Raw genomic sequence first — 22,741 nt, 5'->3', positions numbered from 1 at the left:
TTGAAATACAAGTTTACCTTTGACTTTTAGCAAATGTTAATTGAATCATGAATAAATGTTTACACACACACACACACACACACACACACACACACACACACGGTGCCAAAAAAATGTATATATGTTTTAGAAAGAAAAAAAACTATATTAAAAGTGTACTAATATCTATCGATAACAAAAGATTAGTACAAGTCGTGTGTATACATTCTTTTGGCAGCCCCCCATATGCTGTGTGTGTGTGTGTGTGTGTGTGTGTGTACACACCACATACATATACATACACGGTGGTGCCAAAAATATATATGCAAGTGAATACTCGGTCAACGTTACTCCAGCAGTAGTTCGCCAAGATCAGAAGTATCTGGATGCTGATGGTAACCACTTTGAGCACATCTTGTAGTTGCAGAAGTCAAACGTGATTTGTAGTCATCTTTTGTTATCAGTATAGATATTGAGTATTACAATTTTAATACAGTTTTCCTTTCTTAAAATGCGTATACATTTTTTTGGCATCCTCTGTGTGTATACACACACACACATACACACACACACACGGAGAGAGAGAGATAATTTTTAAAATAGAAATAATATAGATGGTTGATTAGCTTTATGTAAATAAGCCCCAAAAGTAATCAAACCATCAGTTTGGTGTCTGTCAATCTTCAGTTGGCCCATACTAGGCAATTGGAATATTGAAGTTTGACTTTATTAGCCACTGAGGAGAAAGAAAAATATAAATCTCTAGAGAATGCACAGAATAAAAAAAATATTTACTTAATTAGCACTTGTTTACCTGACTACCAACTTAGAAATGTTTACAAAAATATCAGAGAACATTTTCTTTATTCTTAATACTTCAGTTACAATTTTCATGCCATGCTATTCATTCATTCATGCATTACATAACAATTTATAAACACCTAATGGGGTCAAACACTGTGATAAACATTGTTAATGCAAAATTAAATGAAACACACTTTTCACCCTTAAAGATCATTATGATTTGTGTAAGTATGACTGATATTAGAATAAATGCATATTGAATCAATGAAAAATTCTAAAATGGAGTAAAATCTAAAATAAATGCCTAAAATCCAACTCCTCCTGAAATTACAATATAATGTGGATGATACACCAGCTCATTCATGCATCCTCCCTAATCTAAGATAATTTATAAAGCCTTTAGCAACTATTAATTTATTAATTAATTAATTCGTTCATTTAATAACAAAAATTTGAGCGCCTACTTTGTACCATACAATTCTCTGAGCATAATGGAAAATGTGCATTTCTTTAATGTAAGATGTATTAATAGAGGAAATGAAAATTATAGTCAAAGCACTGTTTCAGTTTTAAATACAAATAAGTACCTTTCATAATATAATTTCTCATAAGCTCTTGTAGCATAAAAATAATTCAAAATATGTAACATTTCAAACATGTTTAATTTAAATATTTAAAATAAATATTTGATTATCTGAATGAATAGCCTGGTATTTATGATTCAGAAGCTTATAAAAATTGAAATTAATGCAAAGATTGTATTATGTGTAATCTGTGTATACTAGTCAAAATAATGACACTATTCACAAAACAAACACTGCATCTGTTCCAGGGAAAAGCTTAGTCTCTTATTTCTTTTGACAGTGTGCAGACCTGGGTTCTTCAAAGCCTCACCTCACAGCCAGAGCTGCAGCAAATGTCCACCTCACAGTTATACCCATGAGGAAGCTTCAACCTCTTGTGTCTGTGAAAAGGATTATTTCAGGAGGGAGTCTGATCCACCCACAATGGCATGCACAAGTAAGGAAACCCATGGATATTTGGTGATGCTAACTTTCACCAGTTTGAAGAAAGAGCATGGAGGTGCCTGTTCCATTCTATTACCATTTCCCCTAAAACAGGCATAATGGTTTAATCTTCTAATATAGTTTTTCACCACATTTCAATCTTCTCGAGTAAGCATTGAAACATTTGAGGCTCTTTTATCACTCACTCTGAGAAGCATCCATTTTCCCTAATTTCAAATTCAACATCTGAAACACAGGCATAGAACTTCTCCTTTAATTTTCTATTTTCTATTAGTATTCACAGTAGCCAAACATGACTCATATCAATCCATTTCCCTGTTCATGGTAAGTTTTCTTCTTCTTCCTCCAACCCAGCTTTCTGATCACATAAAAGTGCAGTTAATGGGACTTTCACCTTCTTGTTCTAACTTGCCCCACTAAGCTTCAAAGGCCAATGGGAAGGTCATTTATAAAAGAAGATAGTAAACACTACACGAACATGGAGAACTGGGGGTTGGCAAATCAGATTTGAGTCAAATATAAAACCAATATTTTAGCTAAGATTTTCAAGCAGTTGTCATGTTTCTTATGAGTGAATGTCCTTATCTATTATTACGTACATGATCAAATAATCGTGTAATTAGGGTGATGAATATTAAACACCTAATTCCAACATTTCTAGTAGATGCATTAACCTCCATTAATGCTTTTGGTGATTTTGTTTTTTTAGTGAGCCTCATATTTCTGGGAAGGAAACAAATCTATGTATTTGTTTGATGACAAAACTTTCCACATCCATGGTCCCTATAGCAAATCAAATAAAAACAGAAAATGAGAGAAAAGTGGATCCTCTTACCGCATAACATTAAATTTTCATGACCTGCCTTGTTTTACTATTTTAGATTCCATTGGTTTGTAGTTGCCCTCAAAGATGATGAAAAAGTTTTTGAAATGCAGTATTCATTAGAATTAAATATAAAGACATACAGTGGCTTTAATCAAATAATTACAAACTGAAATTTTATCTGAATTTTAGTTTCTGAATTTCATAATGTCAGTGGAATATATTTTAATTCTTTAAAGCATTGGCATTGATTAGCTTTATATTGCTAAAGATCATTCTTTTATCACAGGACTGATCATTTTATGAGTTAAGTGATTACTAATTATACAAAGTTCCTTTTCAAATGAGTAAATCACATTATTATATACACTTTTGGGAGAATAAATTTGAATAGAGGCGATACAAACTATGATTGAATGTGGTATATTTTGATTGCAGTGGAGATTATTTCTATTATTCAGAGCAAAAGAATGCCCAAATAGTGCAGGGAAATGTTGGCTAGACAATAGAGTGATAAATTAGGGAGAGAAAACTATGTCTTGCATTACCTTTTAAATTTCATTAATTTTATAATTAATTTTATATATAATTTATTTGAATGGTCGAGCCATCATCTTTCTCTTTGTTAGCATAACTGTGAGTCTCCGTTTCTGTAAATTTATAAAGTCTGGAAATGGGGAGAGCTGGTGTTCTGGTGGCAAAGGCTGCTTAGCACTCGTTTTAGGACCTGAAGCTTCATATATTCTCTGTCTCCAAGTATGTGAATTTCTAACACTGGGTCTCAAAAGAACACTAATTTGTATGCGTTTCTGAAAGAGACTATTGTGACTCATGAGGAAGATCTTTCTAGTATATAATGTGTGAGTGTGGAATGTGGGTGTTCTGTGTTTAGTTGCATTCGTGCTACCACAAATACCACATATCATCCCTTGAACAGATGGCTTGAGTGATATTCAGATGAAAATAAAGAATTTGCTTTCCCTTTGGCTCTTTGGAATTAAATTTATGGTTTCAACTCCATTTACTATATGTACATATGTATACATATGCGTATGTATGTATACACATATATACATATATGTATATTTATGAAGTATATATATATGTGTGTGTGTGTTTGTGTGTGTGTATATATATTTATATGGTTCCTATTTATGTATATACATATATATAATTCCATATATATATGTGTGTGTGTGTATATATATATATATATATATATACACATACATACATATATATAATCTGGAAAACAGAACGAATCTTCTTAAATCAAGGGTACTTCTCCCAGCGCTACTTTGGCTCGTATATAGCATCGATCTGCAGGCAGTGGAATATCATTAGGTGCAAGTTAGTCTGAGCCTCTGCTTCTACTTTAGGGCTTCACTTGAATTTGAGTTTCATTGCGACTTTAAAGGCATATGTGCCCTCACTCAAATATTGAGGGGCTGTTAGCAGTGTCAGGAGAAAAGGAAGTCAGACTTTGCTGCATTTTTGCAGATTTAGAAGAAAGATGTTATATGTAGGCCTATTTCAGTTGGCAGGAAAAAACATAGACATTTGATATCTTTTTGAAATAGACATATTTCAGGTGTATTTTACCTTTTTCTCAGAAGTAAGCCTGTAACCTTTTGATCTGAAATCACATTTTCTCCATAACTTTCCATTGTTAAATAAGCTAAAAGTTGTAGTAAAACAAAACACTTGTATTTCCATCTTCAAATTGTTTGAACGAACTTAAAAGTGACTGTTCTATATCGAAATGTGTGAGTTTGTACGTAAGGAAAAATTCACAGGGTTCAACCATAAATATGGCCAAGGTGGGGATTATTTTGTCAAAAATGGCAACTCTTAGGTTATGGGGTCCTTTAAGTTTAAATGACATTTTGTAAATACTAGGCACCTTTCCTATCACTTTTAAATTTAGTCCTTAATAGTCAAGGATTAATACATTTTATATGGAATTAATATTAGTTAAAATTAATATTAATATCTATATCTAGAACAAATATTAATATTAATATAGCTAAGTTAATCATCCTATATTCGCTTAATTTATGTTTATAAACCATTCAACTATAACCACAGTCTTTTATTTCCTATCAGAAAACCTTTACTAATTAAGTCTAAAACATATATAAATTTATGTTCTCTTTGAGAACGTCTGATAACATAATATTAACAACTAACTGAAGTTTTAACTCTAAGTATCTGAAAATCGACTGTAGGTTTTGACATTATGCAATCAATTTAAAAAAAAAAAAAAACTTCATTTTTTTTAGACCAATTTTAGCTTCACAGCAAAATTCAGAAAAATGATTCGGATTTGCCATATAGCTCCTGTCCCCACATATGCACAGTTTCCCCCATTATCAACATCCCTCACCAGAGTGGTACATTTATTACAATTGATATGTAATCAACTTTAGTTCTCTTTAGTATGCTAATTGTTAGTTTCAGAAATAGTTGAAATAGTATAGAAATGGATATTATTAATTATTTATTTATAAATTCGTTCTGCTGGTCCTTCAAGATCTGAATACTTTCATTCTTCCTATTGTAGTTTTTTGAGTTATTTTTAAAATAAAGTTCAGATTTCCAATTAAGTAAAATTCATAATTTGCAGACAGCCAACATATGAAAACAATATCAGAGTAAAAGAAACTTTATTAAAAAAAAAAAAAAAAAGAAACTTTATTACAGATTGTTATGTTGACCAACTACTTAAATTCTAGTGTTTTCTTGACATATGAGGTATGGTTTCAAATTCTATTGGTGATTTATTAGTAGATACACAATTGATTTTGAGTATGCTAATGCTAAGGTTTTTCTTGTGCAGAATTTGTAGTCAAGAGCTGCATTGAAAAATCCTCTTTTTAGCTGTTCTCATTGCTTAATAATCCTTCATGTTTACTTCCTAAGTTTCAGGGACAACTATCAATTAGGAAGTAATTAGTACAGTCCCAAGGAGGATTTTGTTCCTTGTGTTTGCCAAAGGACTTGCCACTTTTTAAGTATATAATTTTATCTAACATTATTTTGCATATATAGTTTTAATCCATATGTATTTATATATAACCTAAGCAAAATATCTGCTATACTCAACTAGTGTTATAACAATTCCAAGATCAGTAATTTCTGTACAGTATAAACCCCACTATTGTCTCTATAAAACTATAACAAGATTTTTTTAAATATTGTTACAAATGATGAGTCTTTGATTCTCCCTATTAAAAGATTGATTGCAAATCATTTTTTTCCCCCTCCTTTAGACTAGGTACTTGTGTAGTAAATTTTGTCATCTTAATATATATTTTTCTCAATATATTTTTTTTTTTGCAAACCAGGACCCCCCTCACCTCCTCGGAATGCCATCTCAAATGTTAATGAAACTAGTGTCTTTCTGGAATGGATTCCTCCTGCTGACACTGGTGGAAGGAAAGATGTGTCATATTATATTGCATGCAAGAAGTGCAACTCCTATGCAGGTGTGTGTGATGAGTGTGGAGGTCATGTCAGGTACCTCCCCCAGCAAATCGGCCTGAAAAACACCTCTGTCATGATGGTGGACCTGCTCGCTCACACAAACTATACCTTTGAGATTGAGGCAGTGAATGGAGTGTCCAACTTGAGTCCAGGAGCCCGGCAGTATGTGTCTGTAAATGTAACCACAAATCAAGCAGGTAAGTGTGACGTCCAACCAAATCATGTACCTTAGGCCAAGCTCTGTAAGTTCTCTCCAGAGCTGAGGGCTATGTTGTCTGAGATCTGTTGAGAGAATTTCTCACAAACCAGAGCATTAGAACTTGAAGTAGAATATATCTCAACATGCTTTTTTTTTTTTTTTTTTTTTTTTCAGTTTTAAACAAATAAAGGCTAGGCTTTCTCATCAGACACATTCATGGATGGTGGAAAAAAAAGATATTTTAATTGAATTTTTTCATTAAAAATACATTTCTGGCTCAAATCCATTTGTAGCAAATACTTTTTTATCTCAAAATTACAAGCAGTGCAATCACTATAGCTCAAGTCAATATTTTTTATTGTTTTGTTTACTTTAAGTTTTTTAATTTAGCATGTAATCAGGCAGGTTTTATTTCCTTGTTTGTTAATTTGTTTGTTTGGCACCACAGCTGAATTTTCCTTGCAGACTGAAAAAGTATTTTCTTATAATTTCTGTTATTATTATAACAAGAGTGCATTAAATTAATTTTTAATATATCCATTCATCACAATTAGAATAACTATAAACTATGTACAACCATATGAAAACACATCAATCTTCCATATGAAAATCTTGGGATTATTAGGGAGTAATTATTAGAGAGTAGAGAATACAGTTGTGCTTAAACTAATTTCCCCATATTTCCCCCTCAAATACTCACTTTTATACAAATCAACACAGGAGGCTTCTTTTCTGGTAAAATGAAAACCATACATAAACTATGACTGATTTTATAATTCAACCTATTATGTGGCAATAATTATTCAAAGACTGTAAATATAATGTATAACCTGTTTTTGTCAACAAAGGTATCTGAGGTTGAGAGAGGTAATAAAAGCCAACAAGTTATAATTTCCCTCTCTTCCCTGGTCATAATTCTCATTCAGTCTAAGGATGTAAGCTTGTCACCTTCTTAGTGCCTCAGGTAGACTTTGGTCAGTATGGACATCATTGTCAGCCATACTCAGTGAAATAGGATGTTTCTAACTGAATCTAATCAGACTTAGTTTAAGTTTCTAGGTTGTGGAATGACTGATTTACAAGAGAATGCTGTTGGTAATGAAGTCTTGGCCAAAATAACTTGAATTGTTGGATGTATCAGATAAATCATGTGGTTAGCACTCAAGAGGTAGAAAATGCATGTAGTTGAGTTAATAGTTGCTTCTGATTGATAAAACTGAGGGAAACATTCTAGAGTATTTTAGATTATATGAAGGTATTTGAATAATTCACTAAGAAACATTCTGAACATTCTAGATGTTTTATTCTTTTTAAATGCATGTTCACAGATTTTTTTTTATTCCATTAGAGAAAACATTGCACATACATATACTATATTTCTCAGTAAATCCTTTATATGTTTCTCCATTTGCTCCCCAACCTAAGGTAGAACTAAAAAAAGGTCTAAAGAGCTGTGTAGGAATAGTGAAAATTAAGTTTTTCTTCAGTATAGACTCAGCTACTGACAATACTAATATAAGTCGATTTTTCCATTGCAGCATCTAAATGTCACAAATATTCAGTAAATGGGAACTGCCTTTCCACATCAGAAAAATGCTGGCTCTAAATGTGTGATTTTAGGTTTCTTGTGCAACATCTTTCAACCTTACTTTGCTCTACTGTGAATCTTCCCTTAGTATATTAAAAGCGTATTGAACAATCACTAAGAGTTATTTTCCTTTGGGAGAACATTCTCTAGCTTGCATAACTTTAACTTCTTTGAAAGATAGAAAGGACATTTCTCCGATGAACTAGATGTAGGAAATGAATGTTTAAAATGATGTGCTTAAAAAGTATTTGCTCTAGTTTGTTATTTTTTTAAATTTATTTTTTAGTTTTTTGACTTGCTGGCCAGTTAAAACTGCAAAGTGTGATTTCGAACTACCTATAAATTCCTTAAGTATCAAGAAAGGATAATTTTCATCCATCTGTTATGTAAAACAAACATTTATTCAGAGCAGACATTGTGTTGACTTTTGCTCTTTTCCTATTTTTCAGGCTACACAAACCATAAAATCTTTGCAAACCTACCAAAAAAAAAAAAAAAAAAAAAGATGTTTTCCCCCAGTATCTGACATTCCAGACCAACTGAAGCTCAATTTCCACAAACATTTAACTTCAAGTAGCTACTACAAAGTCTTAGATTTAATGTTAATATTGTGGGACATCTATCAAAGACTAACATTATAGAAACTAGGCCATAGTAGTTTTTAATGACTCAATATTCTTTAAGCATTTAATTGAAGAAAGTTATCTGTATCCTGTGTAGTTTTTATGTAAAACTTCTTTCAGCAGATTTTAACTTTAGTTTCAATCTCCTCTAAGGATGGTTTTTTTGAGGAATGCATTTCCTTAATTGATTTGTTTCAAATTTGTAATTTGTTCTAGCATTTTCTTATTGATGTATATTTTGTAACATCGATGCATGTATGACTGTCTAGATTAAAAATTATATTCAGAAAATACAAGAAGAAAAAATAGTAATTTTTTTCAAGATGAGGATCTTACATTAAGCTAGGAACTGGAATTGATTAGCTAACTGGCTGTTCAGTCTATAAAAGAAATAATGACTTTTCTGCTGATGGTGATTAAATGATTAATTTATGGATGTTTATGCAGTATTTCAAACATTTTCCCAGCCATTATATCATTATGGAGTCTAGCACCTTGCTTTTGGGAGAAGTTATCTGAATTCAAATGATACTCTTTTGCATGTAATTAAGTCAAGTCAAAATACAGAGTTTTATGACAAGCTAAATATTAAAATTAGTTGGAATTTATGGTCATTGTAAAATACAGCAGATAGTTCTGATGCTGACAGGAAAGAACTGTAAAATTGCTATGAGGATTTTCAAAGTGCAGAAAAATAAACATATATACAGTCCAAAAAAGTGAGAAAAAGTAATTTACATGAAAGTAAAAGAATGCTGTCTGTGAGGAAGGGCAAAATGACAGGAAAATTAAATGTATGTTAATTACGTAAAGAACTTGTAACAAATAGTCAAATTGCAAAGTGGATAAAATGTGCATTATTGAACTCTTAAACTTAGAAAAGGGATAACATTCATTGACTTTCTCCAGTTTTCTAGTTAGATTGTGTCTTTCTTATACCATACATTTTTCAAAAAATTGACTTACATATGATAATCTTTCTTTGTAAAACAGTATTTAGATTACTTGTGTGACAAAACTTCTGTTCTGTTAAATTCTTTCAGGGTATGTAACGTATTTCTTCTAGATAGACGAATGCATAGATAGGGGCATAGCTAGATAGATAGTGGTATAATGATACAGTGTGAAAATTAAAAGTTTAATTGAAATCAAATACTTTAAGAGTTTTGTTCTCTGCTTACAAAATAGTGTGCATTCATCATATTCTTTAAACAATTTAAAAATTTTTTATTTTAAAATGATTTTGCACTAGACATACTGTATCAAGAGCTAAAGTTTAAAGCTATTTTGATATATACAGATGTATATTTTATCCCAAGAAAAATAACTTCATTCTAACCAAAAAACAAAAAAAACAACTGATACTTTAATATGCAAAGGTACAGAATCAGAATTCCGAGCGGTAGTAGACCAAATTTTAATTGTTTTGATCTAGTCTTAGATTCCTGGCCTCTTTTTTTCAGAGGGCTAGTTTGGCGTGACATGAGTTGCAAAAATCTATCAAACACTTGGGAGGGGATTTTCCAACTTCTCCCAGATAAACTATCACTAAGCAAGGTAGTCCCTATGTTGTGATAGATTTTACTTTTTGTTTCTTGCAAAGATGTCTGGGAGACATGATAATCCCATTTTATCAGGTACTTTCTGTTTGAAGCCATTCATGTTGTCAACTAGCCTGATGTCTCATAGGATGTTGAAATGATTAGGGCTCCAAAAGGCTAAATTAGACTGTAGAGCTGGAAATTTAAGAGAATGCCGAAACATGATGGTGAAAGTAAACCATTTTTTCTGGCAAGGGGACAACAAACTTTTTCCGGTGATCTCTTTATTGAGATGTTAAAAAAAGTTCATTGTCATTTGTTAGGCAATTATTATAATAACAATTGTAAGGCTCTTTATTGATTTTCTTCAGTGGTGAAACTATATTGGCTGTATTTGTAATCACCACCTGATTAAATGTATTTTTATTTGCAAAGATTAATTTGTCTTCTAAACACACCAAACAGGTAATTTAAATCTGCAAGTGTTAGTAAACCCCACGTGTTAATTCTTCTGTGTTTTTTTATGGTGGTACTAATTGCTGCATTTCCCCAGGGATACAATAAAGATTTCTGTTTCCTCTTTTGGTAGGAGGGAGATGCTTTTAGTTTGACCATTACTGCAGTTGTACAGCTTTTACTTCATGGGCCTTAGAGACAAAGAGAGATTTTGTCCAGTTGCAGGGTAAACTTTCCAAATACATACCAATTATCTAGTCAAATAATCAAGGGATAGAATAGAGGTGTCACTGCACCAATTGCAATATTAGCTTAGGACAAAAATCTTATTCACCATATGACCTCCACAGCCTTCAGTCAGATCAATGTTTCTTAGTATTATTCTAGATGCACAGGAATCAACGTTCGCTTGGAGATAGTATTCAGTAATCTCTGAAAGGTCTGGGCATTTACACCCCGTCCCACTGTATTAAAAAAAAAAAAAAGTCCAGAAATATCATTCAGAAAAGTTAAAAGGGGGATGTACAGTGTGGGTAGCCACTTTTCTCTTCATTTAAGGGGCTATGGGGTAAGTAAACTAAGTCAGGCCTGGGAATTGATGAGAGACTATGACTAACTAGGTCACTGCATTATGCTTTGTATTGCTCAGACCTTGATATCATTGGTGGTACAAATCAAATGGCCCATTGCTTTGGTCTCTGGATGCCAAGTACTATACTTTTTACTATTCAAATTCTGTTGTCTGTTTCAAAAGCCATGCCCACCTTCCTTCCAGTGGTAAAGTGCTACTATTTGGCCTCTGCCAAACCTGAATCCTAAATAAATAAATAAGTCATTTCACCACAGCTTCAACTTCTGTGTTTTCAAGTATAAAGAACAGAGAAAATAAGAACATAAATTTTGTTTATAAAGGTGGCATTGTCCTCATCAATTTATCTCTCATCATTATGATGAAGAAGGTATCTTCTGGGGCCTTTCTGGTGGGTGGTTTCATAAATCTTGAAAAATAAATCCAATTTAACATTCTCATGACAGTATGCCATTTAATGCCTTTTTCTGCAATAAGACAGGGTAATCGCAGCATCTGAACTTTATTTAACTTAGGCCACCTTTCAGTTCAGATTTTGGTCAAATAATAGAAGAAGCATTTAGTATGTATGCCAGCTACCTGGGGAAGCTCATTGAGTCCAGAATCTCTAATCATGCATTTATACCAGCTTGAATTAAATTACTTCTCACTCCTATGTAAGGGACACATAAAATCCATTTTCATACTTATTTCCAATGCTTCCACAAATTTAAGTTACAGAATTTTGCAAGTCTCATGTTCAAGAAGCTTCTAGTCCCCGGTATTGACCAGATAATTGTCTCCTAAGAGGATATTGTGATCTTAAGTTAAGATTGAGTAATAGCTTCGGACAGAAAGAATATTACTTCCTTCTATCAGTTCATGGACTTAGTACTGAAGACATGAGGGAACAACTTCCTCATTCAGGTGTGGAATACCTAAATCTGGTAGCATGAGAGACTCAGTAAGGTTTAGAAATTGAGAATCTTTTGAGACATCTGAATTCTCCTAGATAGCCACATTCCAATGCTTAGGATTTTACTTTTTTGCCAGTCAATGTCTTCATTTTCTCAGAAAGCAAGGCCGTAAATTTGATCATCTTTGTAATTCAGGAATTCTGTGTAGTAAGACTTGGATTTTGATGCCTGGCTCTGTCATTCTTTTTACTGTAAGAGGATACGAGATATTTATGGAATGGATATTGATCATCTAAATACGACTGGAGCTGAGAATTCAAACTTTGAGCTGCTTATTTTCTTCCTTTAAATTCTGCAGTGAAGTTAGGCACAGCCATTCTTTCCCATATTTCTTGTATTTCTCATAGGTTTATAGAATAAAACAGGTGGCACTTGGTCACAAAAAAATAATGCTTTCAAGAATCACTTTTTTTTTGAGGTGACCACAGGTCATGAGACATATGCCACTCTCTCCCAGGCATTGTCAGGTTGCCACCTTTTCATAGTAAATAGGATCTTGCTACAACAAAACATAGCCAGGCAAATCATTGGTCTTGTATTCCCATTTCCAGAAAAGACAGCTTACTGCACCACTTCTCTTTGGGGAACATATTTTGTTTTTTTTGTCTGTCTTAATTGCAAACAAAAATCTACTCTAGCTAGTTTAAACAGTAAAGACCTTTACTAAAGGATATTATATGGCTCAGACAATCATTGAGAAGAATAGCTCCAAAGATTAGAGTTTAAGTTTCCAGGAGAAATGCCCAGTACTCCAATCACAATCTTGCCTGATGAAGCAAAATGTTGCCACTGCAGCTGCCTAGCAATAAATGGCAGGCACTTGACTTTATTACAATTGCTACTGCCACTGGTAGCATTGCTGCTTCAGAATCTCAAACTTGAAAAATCTTCAAATCTAAAAGCAAAATCTTCATGTTTTTCTGCCATCTTCACCAGCAGAAAAGCAAAACATGAGACCTTCTAAAAAGTCTGGTTTCTTAAATTGCCTGTTTGAATCAGTATCTTGCCTGGACAACTCTTTTTGCTGAATCCCAAGCCAAATGTTTTTGTTCTAGCAGACAGGGAACCTGGAGATTTTTGAGTTCTGATTTCTATGTTGGCTAGAGAAGGTTTATCACATGGGTTTTATTAATATATAAAGTCACATTTCAGTGATGGTATATTCTAATGGATTTGTTCAAATTTAAATGAAAATTTCTACATATAATTTTTAAGTAAGTTATCTCTAATATTTTGGGAAAAATCTTGTTTTTAAAGTTATTGAAATTTGTCCATCCTATCTCCTCCGCCCCTCCGTGCCTTCCTTCCCTCTTTCCCTCTCTCCCCCTCCCTTCTTTCTTCCCGCCCTCCATTCCATTTTTTTTTTAATTATTCTTTTTTTTATTTATTTAAGGTTGAGGATTGAATTAATAATATGCCTCACCTCTGGGATATTACCAACTTTGACTCATTCAAGGCACTCATCTGGTTTATATTATATATTTTCTTATATACCACTTCTATCCCAAATCCATTTACAATTTCCCTACACTAAAGAACAACCATTTTATATGTTAATTGTTTCTATTCATAAAATGTTTATTTAATATTTCATGCATATATTTTAAAATTAATTTAGTGTTTACATTAAATATGTTCTGGCTACTATGTTTTTCACTGTGATCCAACTGTTTTATAGATCCAACCATGTTGCTTTTGGCCATCTAATGTGCTGCTTATGACTATCATATATCCACTAGACTTTACATATCAACTCAACCCAGTAACAGAGATCCAAATTAGTATATTGGTTAAATGTCTGTACTGTGGAGCCAGACTTTCTGGTGTCCATACTGTCTCTGTCACTTACTTGTAAAACAGAAAAAAAAAAAAAAAATAGTAGTTATGACATTGATGGTTATGAAGATTAAATGAGTTACTACTGACAAAACAATTAGTGTAATGACTAACATTTATTTAATAAGGTGTTAAATGTTACTATAGTAGTATTTAAGAAACTTTTGCAATAATATTCCTAATAGTGTGAGTCCATGGAAGAAACTATGGGATAAATAGGTTTTAGAGTTTATGAGTATTATATAAGCAGACCCATTGGTGAAATAAATTGGAAAGAGGAAAAACATTCAAATGCAAAAAATAATATATAGAACCACTGATTCAACAGATAACAAGAGCAATTGCTTGAAACTTGGAGTAAGCCAAGAAATTTGTTTCTAGGAGTGACTCTATCTTCAATGATTTCCTAAAGCACTGAGTTGTATAATAACATTGGAGTTCTTCTAATTTTGATAAAATATCCAAGCACTAACATAAAGAAACAGCAAGAGAATAACAGCATCAAAGTAGGAGCAGCAAGTAGGGGAATATTTTGCATATAGAAAATAGACACTTCATTTTCATTTTCATCAAAGTACATGTGAAAACAAATATGAATTTTTCTAACTATATCATTGTCATGTACAGATATATATTAATTTGGTAAATTATTAAGGTATCTAAGGAAAAACATCTGAAGGTAATGTGTTATTTAACTACATATCATGAATATCTCTACATTGACCTAACACTGATGCTTCTGTCACCAGATCAGTGTTCTGATTATTACTGCTCTTTTTTCTAATTATGAAGCTTTTAATACTGCCAACTGATGGTGTCTGTCTTCGCTGAAACTGGCATAGGTGAGGCACACATTCTGTGCTTGTTCCCATGCCTATTTGCTGTTTTGAAAACACACTTCAAAGATGAGACTCTAATATGATAGATTTGTCCATGATTCATGACTGGTTTATTTAATGATTAGCAAATGGGGTGGAATATTTTTAGAAGCAATCACAATTCATGTTTGGTTCACTGATTTGAAATCTTGCTAGAGACTTTCTTGTTTCTAAAAAGGCACTTCAGGATCTTCTTTCTCTTTTCTATCTGTTGTAACAATGACTGAAACAAAGACAGCTAGCGTGTTTCAGCACTGTGTGCATACTGCTGTGCGAAGAACTTTATTTACATATTCTTATTTGATCCTAGCAATATCCTCATGACAATATTATTATTATTCCCATTTTTAGGATGAAGAAACTGAAGTTAAAAGATGTGACGTGATTTGCCCAAGGTCACAAATCTAGTAAGTGAGGGAATAGGAATCTAAACCAGGAAATTCTTACCTTGGAGCCATTATGCTCTGAATCACTAGTAAATATTGTACATTCTGTTTCTTCTACCTGAAGCCTATTTCTGATATCATTGTCCTAGATAGCTCAGTCTTCAGATCTCTTAAACTGCTGCTACCTTGAAAAAGCTTTTGCTGCTCTCTAATTTGGCCATGCATCTCTAACAAAACCCAGAGCACAAAGCACTATAACCATTTGCTCTCTTGTCTGTTTTTCTAGAATCTTTCCCTGAAGGTCACAATAGGACCTAGCACGTATGTTTGTTAAAAAAGTTCATAAATGAATGAGTTTGATGGTTTTTCTATTATTTCAATCGGTGTTATAATACCAGGTATTGCTAGTAATGTTGATGTGTAATGTGTTTTAAAATGCTTTTTGAATTCTTCAAATAATTATCTGTCAAATTTTATGTTGAGTCTTTCTTTCCTTGTTTTTTTTGTTTTTTTCATTTTTAAAGTTAAGGATCAAGATACAGAACCCTAATTATAATTTATAGATTTTTCCAAAACTCTGAAATATGACATTAGTGTTTAAAGTTTTGCCTACTTTCTTAATCTCTCTTTTTTGGACATTCTAATCTCGACCAAAGGATTCACTGAGGATGACTGAACCCATCTGAGAGGAATTGTATATAATGATTACTGTGATATTCAAGGGCAGTACATAGTTATTTTCTATCTTTAGTGGGATTAATAATTACCTTCTCATGGACACTACATATGAATTTCTGATTCAGTATGTACAAGGGAAGACCCAATAATTTGCATATTTTAACATTCACACCCACAAATACATACATCCACACACAGAGTGATTCTGATGCAGGGTGTGTTTGGCCCACATTTTGAGAAAGATTATACTTGTGGGAGCTTTTAATATTTGTTTCCTATCCCTCCTCTCTAAACGGTGACAACCTTTAATCAGGTTCTCTTGGTATTACTTTTTCCAAAAGCTCTCTATAAAATACCTGCTGACAGTCTGCTTTTACACCAGTGGTGATTTTGTTAATACTATTTCTTCCTAAGCTGAGTACTCTGTTCTTCCCACCGCTCATCTAGAAACTAGTTTTAAATTTTCCTCTTTTTTTGTGTCGATTCTGATTACAAACTGATTCTCTGTTCAACAGAAACATGGTCAATGATCCTTTTTTTGTATGTGAACCATCAAACATTCTTGTGGCTTAGTTCAGAATCAGGGCTGCTCAGTATCTGAACTATTCAATCATTTGTCTCATTGAAATGTATGCTATGAATTTATTTGTGTAATTATGCATGTTGTAAATTGACATGCATAAAATATTAATTTGCTTAAGACCTCACTCTTAAGTGTTGCTGCCCTTTATTACTAGTCATTGAAAACAAAGTTCTGAAAGTATTCCCAATGGCCTGGCATCATGTAAATTGTCAAAACATAATGCAAAGTCATATTTAAATCAGGTGCATGTATGAGTTCTCTATTAGGTTCTGAAGGAAGATTACTTAGAATACTGAAACCTTTTTTATTTTTTTTTACAGCATATTGAAATGACTGTTCTTGTGATTTGCCTTAAATTGATTGCCAGGCATTCAAACACCAAGTATTTATCCAGCACCTCCTGCATTTATTATACTCTACCGAGCATTTTGAAAGATACAAAATAGTTGAAGTCATGCTCTATCATTAGAGGATTTAATTTTCCCTCTGAAGAATCAAAGAATTGAAGATTATGCCTAATAAAGTAAAACAATTAGAAAAATATTAATGACAATTTGGATATTAAGTTCATCAACAAAAGCACCAAATTCATTACTTTTGTATGATGATCTGGATTGATTTGTTGACTTCACATTATCTTTTTTTTATTCTCTATTTTGCCTCCTTTATCATATGTACATGTCTGAAGAGGCATTTGTTCAGATCCACTTAGTCATGATATACAGTTGCATTTATTAAGAATAGATAATAAATCATTTCGTAACTACCTCTGTGTCTATTTAAATAATTATGCCTTGTACTGGTGAACATCACTAATAGCATAATCAGTCTTTACTGATAATGACCTGTTGTTGAATGATATAATATATTAACACAAATGAAAAAAAGAAATACCTTGAGACTGTTTGATTGTTAGGAATATTTTCACTTACTCTGTTATATCTAATTTATTAATAGTTAACAGGCCACTTGATACATTATTGGAATACAGTCAGAGAAAGTTACCTATTTTGTAGCTTGCCACAGACACCAATATCTTCTTTATCAAAACAAGAATCTAGTTTGAGGAATTTTTTGGAAGATATTAAATGTTTTCTGTTAAACAAAATATACTTTCAGTGATAACTTTTTTATCTTACTTTTTTACAAATCTTCTGCATTAGTAAGAAAAGAGAGGCTAGTTGATTGAAGCTTCAAGTTTAGAAGGCCTGAGATTGTGACCTGTATTGCAAACTGATGCTTAAATTACGACTCAAGTAATGATTTCCTTTCGACTTGTGGTATGACCCAAATACAAATACAATATTATTCCAATAGTGCAGTTTCTTTGCTCTAGTTACATCTACCTATTTAAAGTATATGAAATTAGAAGGTCTCTATTTTTTTAAATAATCTTTAATTTTCCCTAATAAACCAGTAAATGACATTTGAAGATGATAACTCTCATTATCCTATAAATTATTAACCTCTCAGGCTATAATTTCTGTCATCAATAGTGTACTCAGATTAATAAGGCTTCACTTTTTATTACTTAATACTTAACCCTTGGTATAAAAAGAAATACTTCTATTTTAGAAAACAAAACTTTATTTCTAAAGAGTAAATTGCTTATGGTTTTAAGTTATTATTGGTACTGATGGGAGTGGTGGTAGTAGGATAGTGGTTTATTTATTTTTGTTTTGGTCCATTTTAGAAAATTGAAATTTATATATGAAAAGAAAAGGATTCAAAACTTGAGTGAATAATTTCTAACATTTCCCAATGTGAGGCTGATATTGGTACTCTCAAATGGATAGACATTTGATTCAGGGATTTATGTCTATAGGTGTATTTCTTGGGATTAGGGTTGGAAGCATTAGTAGCTTGCCTTTAAAACTGTGAAATCTATTTACCTTTGATTTCTTAACTTGTTTTTGTCTAAGTAATGTGAATTATTTCTTCATATTTAATCAGAATTCATCTTAAAATTCTTCATTGTATATTATTTTTCTTCTTCTTTTTTTTTTTGGGGGGGGGGGATTGGGGAACCGTGTGTTTTTCCAGGGCCCATCAGCTCCAAGTAATTGTCCTTAAATCCAGGTGTGGAGGGCACAGCTCAGCTACAAGTCCAGTCGCTGCAGCCCACCATCCCATGCAGGAATTGAACCATCAACCTTGTTGTTGAGAGCTCATGCTCTAACCAATTGAGCCATCTGGCTGCCCCTATATATTCTTTAAACATGTTTTAAACATACTGACAATAAATTTTAATGATCATAATAGAAAAAACATGTATCACTATGTGCAAAGTTGTTTTAACTTTGTAGATATGTTAATTAAAATTTTTTTAAAAATAGGTAAAATAGTTGGGGTGAAATTAGAAATAGAGACAAAATTTGCTTTTTATCCCTGATTTTGAGCCTCTCTTTCTCAAACAGCTATTAAATAGCCTTTAAGTTCCTCACCTACATCCAGCCTTGGGGCTCTGAAAAACTAAAGCTTTCTCAGATTTCATCTAATCTAACCATAACTTGTTTTTTTGTTTATTTATTTATTTTTTTAGTTCTTCTATATGAGTGTCATTTTTTCCCTTACATAATACTTCCCAAAATGCAAACAACAGAAAGGATCACCCATTATCTTATTTACTTCTCACATCAATTTATTGAGGTATGTAAATTGTATCACTATTTTATACATAGTTAATGAACTGAACATTTAAATTCATAGTTGTCTGACTCTACAGCGGGCAAGAAGCTGCAAGTAACATAAATTCAAATAGAATGTACTTACACAATACAGGGAATATATTTTATCACTGAAAGACACCAGTTTCAGGAACAGTTTGACCATGAGTCTGGCTCCATTTCTCTGAGATTTGTACACTTGACCCTCTTCTGAGTCTGCTTTGACTCAAGATGGAATTCTCCCATGGAAGCAAAATAGCTATAGCAATTCCAGACCTCACAGATGCATATCTCATCACCAAAATGAAAGAACACTTGTCTTCTTTCTCATTTAGTTGATGAAGTCCTCGGCTTTCTAGAGGATTCCTGTATTCTTTGGCTTGTGTACCCTCCTTCCAACTTCAAAGCCAGCAACAGTGACTAGCTTTCTTTTCCATTGCTTTATCTTGATCTCTGCTTTTGCCTTTTATGTACTCTCATGATTACATGGAACCCACTCAGATAACCCAGAGAATCTCTTTATCTTCTGATTTGCAACCTTAATTCCATCTGCAACTTTAATTCCCCTTTGCCATGCAATGTATTGTATTCAGAGGTTCCAGGGATTAGGATAATGAACATATCTGGAGACCATTTTTCTGTTTACCACAGTGATTCTGTTCATCTTGGCTGGGCTCTCTTATACATATGAAGATCAGCAGATTGGCTAATTTAGGATGGCCTTGATTACGGTAACTGGGTTTTACTCCATATGAACTTGCAGCAGGCTGGACCAGGCTGTCTCTTCGATGAAGTCAGGTTTCTTAGGGAAATATTATAGTAATCACATTCACTGCTTTCTACTGGCTGAAGCAAGTCAAAAGGCCAGTCCAGTCAAAAAGGCTACAATCACCATGACTCTGGTTTATTCTCTGAGCATGCAAACTCTCTTTTGCTTATTTTCTGACCTTCATATACATTGTTCTGACTGACTAGCATCCAACCATCCTCCCCTTCCTCATCGAACTGTGAGAAGACAAATTAATTTATTTATCTTTTGGTTTGTTATGGGTATGGTCCTTTGGGAAACAAATGATAGAAGGAAGTTTCACTCTGCTTTATTGTGATCTCTTTTATATATTTGTATATAATAACTATCTTGTTTGTCTCATTGGTAAGGGGCAATCAGTTTTGGGTATGTCGTTTCTTCTCTCAATTCCCAGATGTGGGAAACTCATGTGGGCAGCTGTAGACTCAAATGCACTGGGATGGCTTGCCTAGAAGGAAAGTAAAATGCTACAGAAAGGATATCTCCATCTTGACTAACTATCTGATTTTAATCACAGGACTGTTGGCCCATAAAATCTTAAGGAAAAGAAGCAACCCGGGTAAAGAGTCTATGTTTACAATCAGATATTAAAAAGGTAATGTTTGAGATTTGCCATAATCTTGGAGTCCTTTTTGATGCTTTCCTCCCCTCACATGCCACATCCAACCATTAGTAAATCATAGCCATTCTACACTTATATGTATCTATATAATCCAATTATTTCTCACACATTCCATTGCTAACACCTTGATCCAAACCACTATTTTTTTTTTTTTTTGTAGCTAAATTATTGCAATGATCTCTTAATCAATCTCCTTGTTTTCTGTTTCGGATCCCTATAGTTTATTTTCAACATAGTGGCTGCAAGAATCTCTTTAAAATGTTCCAAATGATATCACGTCCCTACTCAAAATCTTCTAATGACTCCCTATCTTGCTTACAGTAAAAGATAAGTCTTATAGGATCTGGATCTTTATCACTTCTAGGTCCGACCTCATCTCCCAATACTTTATGACTAGCTCGCTTTGCCAGGTATACTTCCTTCCTTGCTAATCATTGACTTTCTTGGTGGGTGCCAGTCCCAGGATTCTAATACTTGTTGTTCTTTCTGCCTAGAACCACTTTCCCCAAAATATCCATATGTCTCCCTGCTGTGGCATCATAAATTCATTTTGCTAAAATATATTTTCATAAGTATTTCCTGAGCATCTTATTTAAACATGCGTGCATATGCTTGTGCATGTATTTGTATACACACACACACACACACACACACACACACACACACACAAAACCTCCCTCACATGACCTTTCCTATGCCGCTTATTTTTATTTTCCACAGCATATATTACTGCATAATACTGTATAAGTCACTTTGTTTATCTTTTTATTTCATCCTGAAAATATAAGTTCCATTAGTTCAAAAAGTTAACTACAGTGTTGTCAAGAAATGCACCTGCATATAGAAAGTACTTGATAATTATTTGTTCAAAGAATGAGTAAACAACTGACCACAATTCTTGAATTGTACCTTTTTACAAATAAACATTTTTCTCAGCAAATTTCAAGTTATAGTATGTCGTTTTATCAAACAAAATAGCTGCCTCTTCCTAATTCTCAAATCATTTACTGATCTCACATTGGAAAATGTCATTACATAGACTGATGGCGTGGGACGGGATGTCCCCTACATTCTTATTCTACTTTTTGTTGCTCCTGCTCAATGTTTATTTACCAGCTAATATGACTTCTTTCAGGAAGCTGCCCTTGAATCATCAAATTTGAGCTAGCTACCCTACTTCAGTGTTCTCGAACTTTCGTCACTGTTAGACATCTATGTTGTAATCTGCTTTCTTGTTTCTCTCTCCTTCTATGCTATTAGTTCCTTAATGACAGATATTACGCATGTTTTATTCATGACTGAATCCTCACTGGCTAATATAGTTCTAACATACAACAGGTATTTAGAAATATTTCTAAATGAATAAATATATAACTATAATTCATTGAAATGTTATTGATTTTCAAAATAAGGATTTTTTTAAATGTTGTCATTTTATTGATAGAAAACTGATCTCCTCTAAATACTAATATAATTTCTTCATGACTTTTTAACTAACATTGTCCCTTAGTTATAATTTCCACATTTTAAATAAATAGTCTTGCCTGATTTCCTCCTAAAAACTATTGTATTTCATCATATATGCATTACTCAGTCTTACATTTAATTATTTCATAAGTTGTTACAGCAAAATCATTGTTAGATAGAACTATCACAGCTTTTAGTTTTTCATTTCTTTGTAAGATTGTGTAAATTATTATCTATTTAGTTTGGGTTAATTGAATGTCTTAAAATAAAAGTGTCTGCTTGTCTTTTGTGTTACTTTATCAGTTCCTAGAAGTAGATTTTACTTAACTTCCTCTCTTTGTTTATTAATTTCTAGGCATGCCAGTTATTTTAAATTGGTTCTAGATAGAAAAAAAATTATAGAAAATAACTTGCATATGGGAATACTGATGAGTTTTGAAATTTAATTATTTATAATGAATAAAATTTAGTCCCAATCAATGCATATTTGCTGAACTACTGTAATGTACATTTATAAGAAATCATTACCTTATTTAGTATATGCCTGGAGTTTTTTCATATTTTTTCATGATATTCAGCAGCTTCATTTTTTTTGTTGTTGTTGTTCTTAGAATGGGTAAAAAGCAATGCTTTACGAAGTGTCTAAGTTAAATTAGATTTTAAATTGTTACAGTCTTAATGGGTATGGGTTTTTAAGTGTAGGAAAACAAATTGGAATAACAAATAAATAATTTGCTTAACCTTA

General features: G+C 32.6%; 1 protein-coding gene across 13 annotated transcripts in view; it reads left to right on the top strand.

Annotated features, from left to right (window-relative positions):
• EPHA5 (EPH receptor A5) overlaps positions 1 to 22,741 on the top strand; it is a 341,137-nt gene that overhangs the window by 165,809 nt on the left and 152,587 nt on the right. For 4 of the 13 annotated variants that reach the window (XM_019748164.3, XM_019748165.3, XM_019748163.3 and 1 more), the window contains exons 4-5: positions 1,648 to 1,803; positions 5,982 to 6,317. The exons of 4 other annotated variants lie outside the window; for them this stretch is intronic. In XM_019748164.3, the coding sequence (XP_019603723.2) occupies positions 1,648 to 1,803; positions 5,982 to 6,317 (492 nt within the window). The remainder of the gene's footprint in view (positions 1 to 1,647; positions 1,804 to 5,981; positions 6,318 to 22,741) is intronic. 5 more of the 13 variants (XM_074324489.2, XM_019748167.3, XM_019748169.3 and 2 more) reach the window with 2 other exon arrangements.

The sequence above is a fragment of the Rhinolophus sinicus genome, chromosome 1, assembly GCF_057876585.1.
Source record: "Rhinolophus sinicus isolate RSI-liver-muscle chromosome 1, RSI-T2T, whole genome shotgun sequence".
NCBI lineage: Eukaryota > Metazoa > Chordata > Mammalia > Chiroptera > Rhinolophidae > Rhinolophus > Rhinolophus sinicus.
Note: the sequence above shows the minus strand (reverse complement) of the source record. Positions and strands in the feature narration are given on the sequence as shown.